Below are 17502 nucleotides of genomic sequence, written 5' to 3'. Positions count from 1 at the left end.
CCATTAAAAAATTTTTATTGAGTGGCTAGTTTATTGAGCGTCTCATAGAGCGCATGCACTTTATGCACTTTACTCGATCTTACAGTCATGTTTGCATCCTTGGAAAGTTCAAACATTTGTGGCATAGTTTTTTGTATATATGCTGTTTGTTGTTCTATTTTTTGTCCCTTGAAAGTGTCTTGTTCTTGCACGTCATGCTGCTCACATGTGCCATAAATAAAGTTTTCTGAATCTGAACCATAACAGCTCATGCTAACCCATACAGCATGTTGAAAGGAACAATCATTTGCACAACTGTCTTTGGTAACAATGGTATTAAGAATTATGCTATGTTTGGCCCCATGTCTCACCTGTAAAGGCTCCAGGTCTTGAGGCACTACCAAGTTGAACCTCTCGCCTTTCCTTTTAATTAAGAAAATAAAGCCAATCAGCCAATATTCTGTACATATCGAGCTACAACATATTTTGGTTGAGCATTAAAATGACACTGACTAGTTGACCTTGCTAAGTACTTAAGTTGTTTAAATTATGATGTTAACAGTAACATGTCTCTTGTTGGTAGAAACATATTCATACCGGCACAATGTCAGGATAGCAAGGTGCCTTTGGTGTCTATTTTATTCTCTGATGTTACACAGATGTATAAACAGTGGTACAATGTCTTGCCCAAAGTATATGTTATACACCATAAATAGTATGGCCACCTACAGTGATGTAGCTCTAACGAAATAATAAGAGATAATGCTGTGTATATTTTATATCCATGGCAATGTTCACAGATGATAAGAACATTCACATGTGTATAGTGAGTTTGTCAATGCAGTTCGGATTTCAGTAGATCGCTGGGCAACCATTCACTGTGTAACAGAGTGCAGGGAGAAGTGTGGATAGGTTGGAGGAGTCAGGAACCAGTGAGTAATGAGTTCCTGCTTGTTACCAGAGAGTAGGGGGTGGGGTCTAGGCTGTGCACTGTTCCTCTAGGTTGAATGTCCCTGTAGAGGCCTGTTCAGTCCACTCCAGTGTGTTATAAGTTGTGTAACTTTCTCAAGAAAAAGCAAAGAGCCTTTCTGGAGTTTATACTACTGTGATTTCCTCATGTTATGTGTTACTGAATTTTATACAATGTGTTATATTCTAGTCATATTCTTTGACTTTGTTCTTTTTTAACACTTTGCACCCGCTGCCTGACTATCAGAGAATATCCCATCTTCAAATATATATGTGTATATATATGATTAAGGTGTCTCTAGGCGAGGCCACGTCAGACTCCAACGTCATCATCAAGTTTGCTGACTGCACCGCTGTTGTGGGACTAATCTCCCACGAAGACGAGACAGCCTACAGGAGGGAGGTCTTCCACCTGGAGGACTGGTGCCGGGAGAACCACCTCCTGCTGAACGTCAGCAAAACAAAGGAACTGATAGTGGACTTGAGTAGGAAACAGCAGAGGGACTTGCTTCCACTTATTATCAGTGGCTCTGAGGTGGAAAGAGTGGACACTTTCAGATACTTGGCAGTGACCATCTCACAGGACCTGTCATGGACTCATCACCTGAACACATGAACTTTTACTCTCTACTGCCATCAGGCCAGCGTTTCCGCTGCCTGAGGACAAAGACCGAGAGGCTGAAGAAGAGTTTCTATCCCCATGCCATCCGTCTGCTCAACTCTGAGCCTTAACAGGACCTAAACACCACTGCACCACTGCACTTAAGTCACATAGCTGCTTTCAAATATTGTAAATGTATGTATATACTAGCTACCCCCTCTAAGTTTACATTTTTCACAGTATTACATTTATACTTATGTTGTTTACCTTGCGTGCTATGTGCAATTATTACTGTTTTACTGTATTACTTTTTTATGGCTGCAGGTACAACAATACATTTCACTGTGCATTGTACTATGTATAACTGCATGTAACAAATAAAACCTATCATTTGCTATCATCATTTGACACTTTGTGTCTCCTGGTAACACATTTTGTATGTTTAAATTGGGATAGGACATAAAAAGTATTTATGCTTTGAGAAATTAGGATGATCAATCTGTAGGTTGTTTTGGATAGTCCACTGAAAGCACCAACAAAGAATTCTAGCACATATTTGGTTCATGTGTTTTGGTTAAATTTTAAATGTACTTTTCATTTAGTAAGTAGTATTAAGTAGTTTAGTAAGTGCCATAAGTTACTACATTTTGTTTCCTCTTTTGATTATGGACTGGACATTTCTAGTATCACTATCTATAGACTTCTTGTTTATTGTATAGCCTGACATACATGTGTGAGATGCAATTTTTACAAGTGGTCTGATGAGGACTTAAAGTGATCATCAGCTTTAGAATCACCTGATCATGCTAAACAGTACCTTAGCACGTGTTACTGACCATGTCTCTTCCCTCACAGGCTCAGACATCTGACATCTATACAAGGTTGTAACAATATTACTTGATCAACTTTAGCAATGGTTCATCTGTTAGGTTTTTTGGCATTTTACAGGAAATCTATTGTGTCATGTTTGAAGGAGTCCACCTTGGAATGTAGACAGTGGGTAGACTCACTGTACTATGTGGCCAAAAATTCCATAGTTTGTTATCAAACAAATTGGCACATTTCTTCATAAGTGAGCTAACAACACTCATGAGGACTATGAGATATGGTTGAAGGGTTCATTAAAACAATATGAAAATAGTCTTTTTTTAAGGGACAAACTTCCATGATTAACACTTTGAGGTTTAATTAAAGGAAGTAAAATCCCAACGACCTGTTATATGATGCATTTGTAAATAAGAATGGGAATTCCAGTGGAAAGGTGCACTAAATCATAATTTAGGTTATTTTATTTGCATCAGAAATGTAAGTATTTATTCACTGCATGAATATTTTCTTGACTGCGCAGTGCGTCATTTATTAAACTTTCTGCACTTTTAAGGTCAGATGACAAAATATAATCTACAAGTGATACACGATTTAACCAATGGGAAATACAATATTTTATTCATGTGACTTTATTAGATACTTCAGTATATGGTAAGCAAAAAAATGCTTAAACAAAGCAAATGTGGTGGTAAAAAACATAAAACACTGTATTAACACCAAGCTTAGCAATCTTTACCGATAAAGAAAAACTATAAACAAATACAATGTTCAAACCAAAGTACATCAATTACAAATCTATACAACTTGGTTATTGCAACTGATGTTAAATGTATCGACTCCACTGAAAATATGTCATGTGCAGTAAAACTTTTGTCACTGGCCTGAAAATAAAAAAGTTTCTGGTCTTATTTTTTTGTTTTGAGAGATGGAGGCAAGTTCCAAAAATACATCTCAGTGAGTTTTAATTATTAACACAGTTACTTAGAGACAGTTCATTTCAAAACTCCTACATCATTTATATTCATCATACATTTTCACATTCTGTGATTGTGACTTTCACCAACTCCAGAATAATGACTTCAAAAACAACATAAAAAATGTTATTAAGGGGCGCAAGAGTTGCAAATAAGCAAGATACTTGTTCAACACTATAAAACATCTATTTAGTTCTGAGTTAGCAATACCTCAACCTTGGCTCTGTAGACTAAACTACAACTACACTCCATGTCAAACTAGCAGTTCCTATTTGTCGGAGAAGATGCTGGTATAGAGGGGTATGATATCCAAGTTGGAAGGGTGTGCATTGGTAGCACAACCCTCTCCCTTACAGAACAACTGGCAACACTACTAGAGAAATCAGAAAGTACATCAATGGAAGGAACCCTTTAAAGTACTTTGCTTAAGTTAAGAAAAGGTTTTATGTTGCACAGCAACGGCAAGAACAAAAATTCTTCTGAATGGCAACATATTAAAGCGAGGTCTAAAGAGAAATTGCACAATTCATTTTTCTTAATCACTGACACAGGGGTTTGAGAGGTACAAATATGAGACACTTGACATTCAAGTGCATCTTGAATAATAAAAAACATATAGTCATAAAAAACATTCAGTCACTGTTTGCAAAATTCCTCCCTTCACTTTTTGCTGCTCATTGAATTTTTGGCAAGCAAGCACAGCTCACAGAATATCAGTCTCGCTGTCCTTCAAACGACACCGCACTTATGTGTCTGACAGGTGGATCACCAATTCGTCAGTCTGAGCTGCCTCATTGTCACCTAGCAATTCCGTTTCAGGCACTGACAAGTCCTCGTTTGGGTTTAGGTCTTCCTGGGATGCCATGTTAGCCAAGCCTTCACCATTGGTCTTGGAGTCCTCGTTTAGCAAAGCTACTCGCTCTGTGACAGAAGTGTTGGAAGGGGCAGTGGTGACATAGCCTGTAGATGTGGATCCACTTCCACTATGGTGAGAACCAGCTTTGGGGACCATTTGTGGTTGGTGGTGCATCTGCTGGTGAGGCATTGCCATTGGTATTTGCATTGGGTAAAAGTTCTGCAGGTAAGGATAGGCTGGCATGGGGTGATATCCATTGACAGGGATGTAGAGTTGTGGAGGCACCATTGGCCGATGCATCTGACCCTTCATTGGCATGAACTGAGGCTGATGGAATGGTGAGCTCTTTTTAGGGCTAGTGTAGCGTGATGCATTTGCTGTGCTCATGCTAATGTTGCTTACAGGGCTGGTGCTGAGAGAGCTGGTCTGGGTAGTGTTGCTGGTGCCGGAAGTCTGGGCAGAGCTGTTGTAGTTGGACAGGCTCTCCCAGGAACGCAGACGTGCATGGATATCTTTGAAGCGAGGCCTTCTTGCTGGGAATTCACTCCAACACTCCAACATGAGGGTATAAATCCAGGCCGGGCAGTCATCTGGACAAGACAGTAGCTGGTGGCTGCGCACCATCTCAATCACATCCTGGTTGGAGTAGCCACAATAAGGCTGAAGACCATAACTGAATGTCTCCCACAGCAACACACCATAAGACCAGATGTCAGAGTCGTTGGAGAACTTGCCATACATGATAGCTTCTGGGGACATCCAACGAATAGGGAAAGGATTTGTCCCCATGAGATTGTAGTAATCAGCAGAATAGACGTCTCTAAACAAGCCCAGATCCAGGATCTTGACACTGAGTTTGTCAAAGACCAGAATGTTTCGAGCAGCAAGGTCTTTATGGACTACTTGGTGGCTGGAAAGGTACTCCATTCCAGCGGCAACCTGGGTGATGACGTGAAGGAAATCAGCCTGCTCCAGTGCGGATTTGACTGTTTTGTCATCATCTGAGCTGCTTACATCTGAGTTGGGGGAACGCATCACCAAATACTCATGCAGATCACCAAGGCTGGAACAGGTAAATATCATGCTCATTGGCTGCTCTTTGGTGACTACACCAAGCAAACACACAATATTCTGGTGCTGCAGGTGAGAGCGGAGCATAGCTTCATGGCGAAATTCCTCACAGAGAGTGGTATCAACCTTGTCTTTTAAAGTCTTGATGGCCACCACCTGGGTCTGCTCTCCAGGTGCTGTGCCATAGAGGTGGCCCTTGTAAACCTTTCCAAACCGATCCTCACCAAGCTCCTCCATAAATCGCACTGCTGACATGTTAATCTCCCGTAGCTTGGCCTGTAGGCATAAAGGAATATCATTAAAGTGTATGGCCAACAATAAAACCTGTAATATTTTAGCACTGGAATACAACAGTATCATTTGCAGGTGCGTGAAGGTCGTATTAACTTTTATTACTCGGTGTGCAGACCCAAATCAGCATGTGGGGCCAAAAAGCTGAGGTTCAGAGGACACAAAGTTCACCATGTACTTTGCAGTAATTACAACATTTGTTTGCTTATTCCTGTATGCAACAGTGAATTTGAAGACTAAACAGAAATTACACAGTTCCTATAGTGACACTTGTGATATTACATCATGTGAAAGCCCTATCCTGAATAAGAGCTGTGAGTTTAGATCTACTTTAAAAGTCTTAAAAAAGAAAAGGATTTGCCAAACCGTGGCAAAAAACACAGCATTCTTGTTGGCAGTGTTTTTGTGAACATAAGCCTCTAAATGGTTCTCAATTGTGTTCCTCGAGTGGGTAGTTACCCTCAAAACTCTTGTTGAATTGTTGGCCTGAGAACATTTCAGGTTGTAATTCTATGGTGCAATACATTTCTCCTCAATAATTAAATTTCTCAGAATTCTTTTTATGTGGACACAGCCAAATGGAAAGACTGTGAATCCCTCTATACCACTGAGCTTCAATACCTTGTGTTTGTGTTACCTGGTGATTTTGCTGACTGAGGAGAGACAGCTCCATATTCTGGTTGGGTGAGCTGTTGATCTGGCAGCGAGGCGGCGTGTCAGTTGAAGCCTTCTGTTTGTTGCGACACATGCAAACCAGAAAGAAGAGGCAAGCGATGACCAGTGGGATGGCAATCGCAGGGATCAGAATGAACAGAATCTCCTTCCTGGTGTTTTCTGGAGGCTCTGGAGAAAGTAAGATAATACGGTCAACGGTCTTGTTTTTACATGGCGCTTTACTACCTATTGGTACTCAAAACATTTTACAGTCACAGTGTCATAACTACCCATTCGTTCACACAATCACACACACACCAGTGTCATGCAATGGGAGCAACTGGGGGTTCAGTGTCCTGATCAAGGACACTCCGCATGCGGCTTGCTCTGGGGGACTGAACCAGCATGTGGACATTCCACCGTTAGTATATACTTATAGTTGCTTTAAACTTTTGGTGAAAGTCCCCTGGTACCAATCAGTGAATCTGAAAGAGCAAAGGATGCCCTTGAAAGATGCCAGCACCCTCTTTAAAAGTTAAAGGATGAAGAGGAGGTACAGAAGACAAACAGGGCTGATGTACTGTTCTTTTCTTTACCTTCAAAATCTTCTCTCTGCAGTGCGTTAATCCTGCAGAGGAACAGCTTTACGCCACAAACAACTGGGACGTGTGAAGACCACCAGCTTCTGTGAGCCATCAGCAACCACCAGAACAAATTCAAATCAGGAGATACCGGCTAAACTGTGCATATACTGTAGCCTGTGGGTGACATCCTTCATCACACTGCAGTGTTTTGTTACAAAGCGTGTGCTGACAAATTACTCCGTGCTGTCCTTCACTGCAGACCATTCAGCTGCCACAGTCTCCTGTTTCAGCTCACTTCCACTCTGAAAGAACGCAGGGTCTCTAATCACAACAAAAGACGGAGTCTAAGATCGCCTTCGCACATTCATTCATGGACAGTGATGAAATAATTTGCTCCGACTGTTCCAGAAAAGGCAGCAGAATCTTTGTTCACAAGCAATTTATTTTAACAAGTCTGACATTCACACACAACCAACTAGTAACACTACACTCTGCTGGTCCAAATGATAGTTATACACTACAGTGTCCAATCTGCTCTCATTGACAGCTCAACAGATTTAGCACGCTCAGCTGTCAGCTTTCAACATGACCCTGGGAAATTCTGTAAAATGAACAACAAAGGCCTGGGAACACATTGAGCTCATCTCAGGATCGTCAGAACAAATAATCTGAATATGCCGTGCACAAATTTGCATTTTCAATTGATTAACCCCGGCTTTTGGAACCTTACAGTCAGGAATCCACTGATGTCTAGCCACACTGATCATGAATTATGTTATTTTAAAATTGCACTAGTATCAATGGGCCGTGTTTTGCAGCACTGGATTCTAAAAAACAATTAGAAATATCATGCTGGCTCTTAGTAGTCTTCTTTTTCTCCTTCTGTCCCCTTCGGCGGTCGCCACAGTGAATCATATGCTTCCATCTTGGCCTATCCTCTGTATCCTCTTCTCTCACACCGGCTACCTTCATGTCCTCCTTCACTACATCCATAAACCTCTTCTTTGGTCTTCCTCTATACATCCTGCCTGGCAGCACTAACCTCAGCCTCCTTCCACCAATATATTCACTATCCCTCCTCTGAACATGCCCAAACCATCTCAACCTGGCCTCTCTAAGTTTATCTCAGCTGTCCCTCTAATGCACTCATCCCTGATCCTATCCACCTGATCCTATCCATCCTTGTCACGCCCAGAGAAAACTTCAACATCTTCAGCTCTGCTACCTCATGTCTTTTCCTCAAATCCACTGTCTCTAAACCATAAAACATCACTGGTCTCACCACTGTCTCGTAAACCTTTCCTTTCTTTCTTAATGGTACTCTTTTATCCAACCTTTCTCCAACCATTCTACCCTGTCTGCACACACTGGCTCTTACCAGTTTGCTACTCTTATTCAAATTTTTTATGGTATATATTATAAATTGCATGTAACTCATTTTGGCACTGTCAGATAACGCTTCCCACAGGCATATGCAGTACATAATCTTACTTGCATTTGTCATGGTTTTTATAGACCTAAAGACATAAACAAGAAGAACATAAAGTTGCCTCACTCACAATGTTTCATTGTCAATGGTTTTGTTTTCTTTGAGCATGAGATATGGTAATTAGGTGGAACTAATTGTTTTAGGTCTGATTGATGCTGTCACTTTTAGGTAAAATTGCTTATTTGACCTATAACACTGTCCTCACATTTACATCCAGAGCATCATGTCTGAAAGACCCTGGATTGCTCCCACAGAAATACACTGTTGTTGGCATATGATACTGTCCAATCACTTAATACAGTTACATCAAAACACAGCATTAAGAGAGCCCTTATCATAGTACTTACTGCAGGGTTGGATGTCACAAAGGTCCACCCTGACCTGAGGGTCCAGGGTGAAGCACCAGGGCGCTTGCATCTGGCCCCCTGGGTTACGACAAAAGTTGTGGCTTCCCCAGAGCTCGGGGTAGTCTTGTAACTGGTTGTGGCTGTGAGGGTATTGAGCGCTCCACGGCTGGCAATGGTGACCAGATTTAGTGATGCTCAATGTGCCCTTGTAATCAGCCCCGCTTCCATTGTAGCAGCTGTAATCTGGGGGGGGATCTGTAGAGAAGACAGTGACTCAGGATGAATGTGCCCACACATTACAGGAGAGACAGCTTACATTTTTATTTCATTTTATGTGCTGACTCCAAGCTCAGACTCCAAGACAGATTTATACTTATGACAGAGACACGCCTGCCTCCTAAAAGTTATGATCAAATACACACTACATTACAGGGAATGTAATTGCTGGATGAAATCACATGGTGCTTAAAGCCACCGTGGAATCTAAATGTATGGATTTTAGTAAATGAACGAAGGACATGTCTTCCCACTTAATGCACAGTATTATGATGTACATTTACACCTGGTTTCAAATAGCGGTAAGAATGTGTAGGGCGGGGTGTCATCAATAATTGTGGTGTGTGTCTGTGTTAGCATCCACCTACATGAATCCAGTTTTTCTGGCGGCACTCCAATCCTCATACAGGAAGCAGCATCAGGTGTGCCGGGCCGCGGCAGCAAGCGACAGTTAGGGAGCTCGAGCTGCATGAGGATCATGGGGTTGGATCGGGCTATGGTGTACTCGGCGTGACACAGGTCGTTCTCCAAGGCCTCGCATTCATCTCGACAGAGCTGACGCCGCCGAGGGCCCCTAGAGCCCTCATCACACAGAGGGAAGACGTAGTAGCAGAAGGATGGGATGGCAAAACTGGAGCACTGATCCGACAGGTGGGTGGAGGTGCCAATCATAGTGAAGGCAGCTTGGAGGGAAGAAAGAGGAACATGTTTGAACCGTTTGTCATGAGTTTATGTAATCTCAGATATCTTTAGTAGCTGCAATAACACACAGTTCAGTACTGATGATAGTGTATTGCACAAGCTTGGAGAACTCGCTGATTTGCTCACCTGTGATGCGGTTTTCGCTCTCTCCCTGCATCTGCAGTGACTCAACGTAGATGCTCTGGTTACCGATGAATCGAGCACAGGCGATGCCTCGGTAGGGCTGGCAGAAACCTTTCTCACGTGACCTGAGGAAAAAACAAAACACAAACTACAGTTTAGGAACATGCGCTTAAAAAGGCAGAGTACGCACCTGTTGACCTTCCACATCTGATCCAACATGCACACTGGCAGATCAGTCTTTTGCATGGATTTTGTAAACTCAAAAACATTGGTCGCAGGATCAACTATTATTTAGTCTTACCATAGCTGGGAGAGAAAATGCAGTGTCAAAATTTGACAAAGCCTACACACATGAAACTGTCACATCTACGCCTCAGTACAGTAAGATCACATGAGTCTCATGATTAAAAATAAAAGTTATTAAAAATAGTCATAATAAGTATTTCTCCATGCTTTAAATGCACAGGCAGCATTGAGCTGTGGTGAATTATGACATGAATCATTATGTATTTTGGGCCACAGTGATAAGACATACACATACATCATTCAGACATAACATTATGACCACCTTCCTAATATCGTGCTGTTCCCTGTTTTTGCTGCCAAAACAGCCCTGACCCGTCGAGGCATGGACTCCACTAAACCCCTGAAGGTGTGCTGTGGTATCTAGCACCAAGATGTTAGCAGCAGATCCTTTAAGTCCTGTACGTTGCGAGGTGGGGCCTCCATAGATCGGACTTGTTTGTCCAGCACATCCCACAGATGCTACATTAGATTGAGATCTCAGGAGTTTGGAGGCCAAGTCAACACATCAAACTCGTTGTTGTTCTCCTCAAACCATTCCTGAACCATTTTTGCTTTGTGCTCATACACAATAGAGCCCTGCAGGGTTCTAGTGGTGTTACAGGGACTACAGTTATTCAATCAATGTAAGAAGGCTAAAGGACTGCTAGTTGGGTTCTGAAAAGATTAGACCCCAGGAATAGTGCATAAAAAAAGCTTTTGACTATTGATTTGAAATGTAGGGAAGATCACATGGTCATCAGCTTTATTCAAGAGTGCTCAGTACATTTGACTTCAGCTTGGCGAGATAATGATATTTCATATTCGCAAGTGGATGTGATGCTGTGAAAAGGGTTAGGGCTAGGCAGGGATCAGGCAGTCTCAACAAGCGTTGGAATGAAAATATGTAATGTGATGAATGCCCGAATGCAAGAGCAATGAAGGTACTGTGTTCAGGTTCTGAATCCACTAGTTGTCTCACATGGAGTATAACAGCTGGTCCACAGATTAATCAATGTTGGCCCTGCTCTGACACACAGTGGGTGAATTGTGAAGTCTGATGGTGGCTTGTAGAAAATGACTTCCTGTAGACGTCCTGGCAGTGCTGGCCTGTCTTGAGGCCCTGTGCAGACCATGACCCCCATCACAGGCCTCTCTGGTGTCCCAGTATCAAAACATGCTTTCTACAGACTGGTTCTAAATCATCTATTTAAAAACTTAAGAGTAAAGGTGTACACCGAAAGCATAAAAACTCAGACTGACGGATAACAACGTTGCATGTTCAACACTGGGACCCTGCGATATGAGTAAAAATATGACTATGAGAGAACAAATATATAAACTGTGAGCAAACGCTGCTGCTGTATAGGAAGTTGTTCTGGTTAAGCCAACTGGTTTACACTTGTATTTAAACTTGGCTTTTCGCTGAGGTCATTCATATGTTATGTTTTTACTGGGCTTAGTCTTCCAGTCATGGTTTAAGACTTAATCCACAAAACAAACAAACCCAAAGCCCAAAGCATGGGATATATTTCACACAGTAAACATTAGATACTGCAGATGGTTGAGCTGGCTGCTCTGTCCTGTTCTGTGAGCACAGATCTACAATCACATTTACACAGTTAATTGCGTTGAGCTACTAAGTATGGGAAGATATAGTGACAATGACTCTTATTGTCTACTGTACAATTCTATTCTTACCAGCAGCACTTGAATTGGATGCTATATAGAGAATAAGCCTGTGCTTTTGATCTAGCGTACTGTTCCATTTTATTGCATACCACCACTTACTAATAAACTGAGGTACCCGTGTAGTATTCCTTTTAAGTAGGTTTTAATGGCTTCTTTCTCCATCCATACAAGTCTTTAAATAAGGGTGAAAATATGTTCCTATCACTGAGCTGCCAAAACAAAAGAAGAACCAAAAATAGTTGTCCATGTACTGCCAACAAGGAAAGTGCGGCGCTGATGGGGAGGGAGTTGTTTCAAGTACATGAAAAACTAATCAGGAAGTGCAGTTGGTGTAAACAGTTGGTTAATATAGAGGAGGGATTTTACATGTGAAATGTTTTCACAGCAGGAACTACTTTATCTTTAGTCTTAGGTAAACAGTAGAAATATCCATTCCACATTACCAAGTACTTTACCTGGAGTATGCTATTTTTTTCAGGACAACCCAACATTAGCCCAGGGTCAGCAGCTAAAGGGCAACGCAATGGTTAACTTAGCCATAAGCATGACTGATATTATCAGCGGATTGCATCTTCCCGTATCAGTTTTTATTAACTTTCAAAGATATGTAGAAGGTAATTTAGAAAAAGGGGTCATAGTATGTGAAATGTCCTTCTTAGTACAAAGGACACCATAAAGACTGTCTTGGCTGCCCTGATAAGAGCGTCGTCTGACTCACTGAATGTAGACAGTTGGGATAAAGCCATGACTTTTCCACATGGCATTCCACTCCCCTTCTATGCCTGCATGTTACTGAGCCCTTTGCTATGGGAAGCAATCAGAACAACCTCCATAGTAGACACCTATACATTTAAAATGGCAGCTTTTGATGGGGGTTTGTGTGGTACTATCAGTGAAGACTTGTAAAGATCTACAAAACACATGTTCACAACGTTCTTGGTTGATCTTGGTTGACCTGATATGACCTTTTTCCTGACACTATTGTCCGTCAGAGTTGTTTTGTCACATCTTTTTACACTGGTGGCAGCATGCACTACTGACCAACGTACCAATGTGAGCTCCTCTGGAGCTAATGCAGGCTTCACCTCCAGAGCACCACTTATGTAGGTCATTTTTTGTTGGTAAAGGTGTCCTTCATGGTTGTGGTGTAATTTTCTTTTGTGAGGAACTGGCCATACTAATGGAAAAACTTGCCATTCTTCCGAAAGAAGCTCCTCCCTGACACTACTTTGCAGATCACTGTTGCTGCATCCTGGGCTTAGCGTTCAGGATTATGATTGGTTTAAAGTTACACCGAGCTACACCAGAATGACAGTGGGTTCAGCCAGGTGGCCTGTGATTTATGCTAGTCTGAAGCAGTGTTAGGTTAAATGTGTTCTTCTGGAGTATCTATTTGTGTGTGGGCAGAGTGAATTAGGAGGAACATGGAACTGTTCTGAAAGACTGTGTACTAATATCAATGTTCTGGACTACATGTAGGATCTGGAAAAACATTTAGCAAATACAGAAATAACAACCAAGTACAGGACGTTAATAATGCTGACTACGTTTAAAAAGTATCAAGTGGCAACTTAATACTGTGGCACATGGTATGGACGTTATTGTTGTTGTCATGGTGCCTGATGAAATGAATGAATTTGACTAGCTATATGTGGTGATGTAACATGTTTGTTTGAACATTCCAATGGCATGATTCATCTATCACCACAGATATTTGGCAAAATGCAAACCTAATGTTAGCCTGTTGGATTCTTATCATATTTTTAATCTGTTAATATGTTTGAATTTCAAGAAAAAGTACATCTGCTAATCACTGATTAGTCCTACAAACAATCAAAGCTATGAATTTTGTGACATATGCTACTAGCCAAATGCCTTAAAGATGCAATAACAGAATCTAAGCATCTCTCCTTTCTTACGTCAGCCGTTTGGTTTTAAACTAAATCAAGTGAACTGCCCTTGGACGTGTATAAATGTATTGCTGTTAGTCTTTTGTCCATCAAGCCTGCCCAAATGATTTCATTTGCCCAGGAATGATGAATTTCAAATGAAGGGACTGCAGAGCAAAATCCCCCCCCAAAAAATGTTATGGGTGGGTTTAACTACCAATTCAATAAAGCTGAGAGAAGGTAATCAAATGGGAGCACAAGATTAATACTGAATTTATTTACCAGTTAAATTGTGTGCCGGTAAATGCAGTTAAAATGTGAAAAGTGAATGCTTTTCTTTGTCATACGTGTCAATAAAGTTAAACTCATTGGGTTTAAGATTGGTCAGTAAGTTGGTAAATGATTTCTGCAGGAGTGTGCAAAATATACTTAACAACAATCAGTGTGCTGCACTACTAAGTTCTACTATGTTCTTCTGATGAAGAATATACTGGTTATCTGATTGCCTGCATGTTTTTGAAACAAGGGGAAAATGAAGTGTTGTCAAGGCTCCAGTGACTCAGTCATACAATAAAAAGTCGCACACTTGCTAATGCAAGAATGTTGCTGGTGTGAGACAACACTATGAGGTCACTATGGCTTTTCTGATTAACTATAAAAGTAAATAGAAACCATGGATAAACGGACAGCAAAGTAATTGCATCCATCCCAACATCTGTCAAATCTAATACTTTTTCCTCCCCCCGCTCTAGATGTAACTCAGCAAAGGAGTCATGTTGGCTAATGAGATAAGACCCTGGAAGAGGCTTTGTGAAACACTTGGTCTGACTGAGGACATGAATCAGCATTCTTTCTAGTTTAAAGCAGGTCTGTCCAAACCACCAGCTAGGGTCTGACTGTTGGTACAGGAATCTAAACTGAGCCCCACTCGGGTGACTCAATACCACAAAAGTGCGAAAGAAGAAATGTTGCATGTCGTGCTACCCTCATGGTTTGGTTGCATCAGTCAGCGCGGCATAGCACAAAGTCTTCCAACATTTCTAATAGTCAGTCAAAGAGGTGAAGGTATGACTATGAGCTGACATGTCCTTACAGGCCCATTTCAGCTTTGAGGAGGCACTTCTAACACATGTATTTGCATCTCTAATCTTACAAAGATATTTATTGACCACAGTCGTTTCCTAAACACCAACGATACTGACTAGTTTAGCTGATATAATTGGGGATTTAGTTGTTAGCTGTGGTATTTTTTTCTATCTAATCTAAAATCTAAACCTTAAACTTTAATCCCACAGGATAATTGGTGTGAAACCAAACATAGCCTTTATCCTATGATCTTAGCCCAAATTTAAATTGACACTTCAAAGAAACACAGATGAAAAGGTGCTGGTGGTAAATAGTACACTACATAGATAGGTGGAGCTGGTTCTACACAAACCAGGGGTTAGCAGTACGATCCCCAGAACATGCAACACTTGTGTCCTTGAGCAAGACACTGAACCCCAACATTGGTCCCAGGGCATGACACTGGCGTGTAATGTGTGTGCACTTGTGCGACTGAATGGATATATATGTCATTGTGACTGTAAAGTGCTTTGAATACCAAATTACTGGAGATTATGGTCCCAGAGGATGTTGGGGTTTATTTACATACAGAGCTCAAAGATCAGGTCTGGAGGGGCATCTGGAGACGCACGTTCTGACGCCAGTCCTGAACACACGTACCTAAAGCTTGTCACTTGCACCGGATAGCCCAGATCAGATATTAATGCAAGGTCTGAACTGGCCCTCTGGCAGTCAGGAAGAATGAAATGGAAGATATGTGGAGATGGAGATACATGTAACTAAGGGCCTATGAATTCTAACTCTTGTTTTATTCCATGTTGTCTTTCACATGCACAGTCCATGACGTTGGCGACGTTGCAACAACCACAAATATCAGGTTTGTTTGTTTTTTAAATGTAATCACTAAATATAATTAAACTGCAAAAGGACTAACTGTGTGTGACTGTCTTTCTGTGGCTGAAGGGTTTGTTGAGCTCACTCTGTTGCTGGTCAAAAACAAACAAATTTAGTATATTTGCAGGTGCGGTACATATCTTGTGGGCACTGGTGCATACTGACTCCAGGAAATAGTCATATACTTAGTGTGAGCACTCTAAAGCAACTCAAAGCAAGTATACTCAACACTACCCAGCTTGGCTGTTACTATTCCTAGCTTTCATTGAGACTCACGGCCTCCATTTATTTCCCCAGCAGGATGCAGCCTGACAAGGGCACACACACACAAAAACACTTTAGGAACAAGTCAAAAAAACATGAAGAACAACACAAGGTGTTGACCTGGCCTCCAAATTCACTAGATCCTCAACCCATAGGACCCACAGGCCCCCATTAACAACATTCTGTTCCCAGACACCACAGGACACCCTCAGAAGGCTCATGTCCATTCAGTCATGACTGTGTTGGAGGCAAAAGGGAGACCTACATAATATAAGGTCATAATGTTATGACTGATCAGTGTATGTTGATGCTGCTCACAGTGTTAATATAATGATGACATAAGAGCAGAGACAACACCTTTACTTCCCAGCATTAAGTGAATCTTTATAAGCCTTTCAGTGTGTTTTCTAATCTAGAATTAGATTTAGGGCCCGTCCACACAGAAACGCAAAAACGCCGAAACGCATAAGTTTTTCATCGTTTTGGCCGATCGTCCACACGTATCCTGTAAACGCATTGCCCTAAAACGCACTTTTCTGAAAACGGGTCCCAGGGTGGAGAAATTCGCAAACGCAGCTCTTGCGTTTCTTTGTGGACGGCTAAAACGGGGAAAACGATGACGTCATCGCCACACTCCCGAGCAGCCTTCCACATCCCGCGAGACGTCTCGTAACAACATCAACAACAATGGTGGACTACATGCTAGTTTTCATGCTGGAGACGATGTTGAGCCTATTAGGGTTACTAGGGCAACATATCATGCTCCTGTGCCACCACGCTGAGCAAAAAAGGCGATTTGTAAACAGCGCTCAAGCTTTATGCGCATGCTCCGCATCTTCATCTCCCTTTTTGGTGAATTTCTGAAACCGAAACAGCGCCACTTATAGGCCTGGAATAGGAAGTAGCGTTTTCGGTCGTGCTGAAACGGATCCTTGTGGACGCGGATATTTCTTGAAACGATGATCGAAAACGGAGAGGAAAAAGATCGTTTTCGTACGTGTGGACGGGCCCTTAAACATCCACAGAAGCCCCACAAGTCACACCATCAGTGTAATCTACTCTTCTCTGTTCTTCAGTGTGCTACAGCTGTGTGCAGTAAGCATTAAGCGTGTCACACAAGCCTCAGCTCTGATGAAGCAGTGTGTTTAGCCTTCTCTAAGCAAAACTAATTTAGTAGATTTACCACAGAACAGTGGGTAACAGTGCCACAGCGGTTTAAGATGGTTCTAAGGATGATTTCCTGCTGTGAACGCCTAATTTCACTGAAATACATCAGAGTTGACCACAGATGTTGCTCTCCATCAGTGATGCTACAAATGTCTCAAAGCCACGTTTAATGTGTGATACGGTATTACTTAAAAGATCTGCATTTCTTTCTTGTCCTTCACTTGGAAGACTTTTTTCCCTGCAGCTTTAAAGAACACTGACAAACATTAAAGCAAAAGGTGTTTACTCACGGTTCATCTGGTCCACGTGTAGGCATCTGTCCTGTAAATCCAAAAAAGAACATAAATGAAGTGCACATAATAAATATTAGGAGTGTCTCATTTGGTTTTATCACTCTACAAGCAAACCGTAGCTATTACAGGTTTTTGCAGTTACAGTACGAAGTAACTTTTAAGAGGCACATAATAAAAACACAAGCTCTCTGCACAGCTACCTACTGTGTAAA

The 17502-nt window shown here is 41.6% G+C and overlaps 1 protein-coding gene across 1 annotated transcript in view; it reads right to left on the bottom strand.

Annotated features, from left to right (window-relative positions):
* Positions 1-2173: 2173 nt before the first annotated feature.
* Positions 2174-17502, bottom strand: part of ror2 (receptor tyrosine kinase-like orphan receptor 2) — a 45718-nt gene continuing 30389 nt past the window's right edge. The window contains exons 4-8 of the mRNA XM_084572255.1: positions 9748-9869; positions 9288-9602; positions 8644-8898; positions 6207-6412; positions 2174-5554 (exon numbers count right to left, since the gene is read on the bottom strand). Coding sequence (XP_084428381.1) covers positions 4097-5554; positions 6207-6412; positions 8644-8898; positions 9288-9602; positions 9748-9869 — 2356 coding nt within the window. The 3' untranslated portion in view covers positions 2174-4096. The remainder of the gene's footprint in view (positions 5555-6206; positions 6413-8643; positions 8899-9287; positions 9603-9747; positions 9870-17502) is intronic.

Source organism: Chelon labrosus, assembly GCF_963514085.1.
Source record: "Chelon labrosus genome assembly, chromosome: 22".
Classification (NCBI taxonomy): Eukaryota; Metazoa; Chordata; class Actinopteri; order Mugiliformes; family Mugilidae; genus Chelon; species Chelon labrosus.
This window is presented reverse-complemented; position numbering and strand designations above follow the sequence as displayed.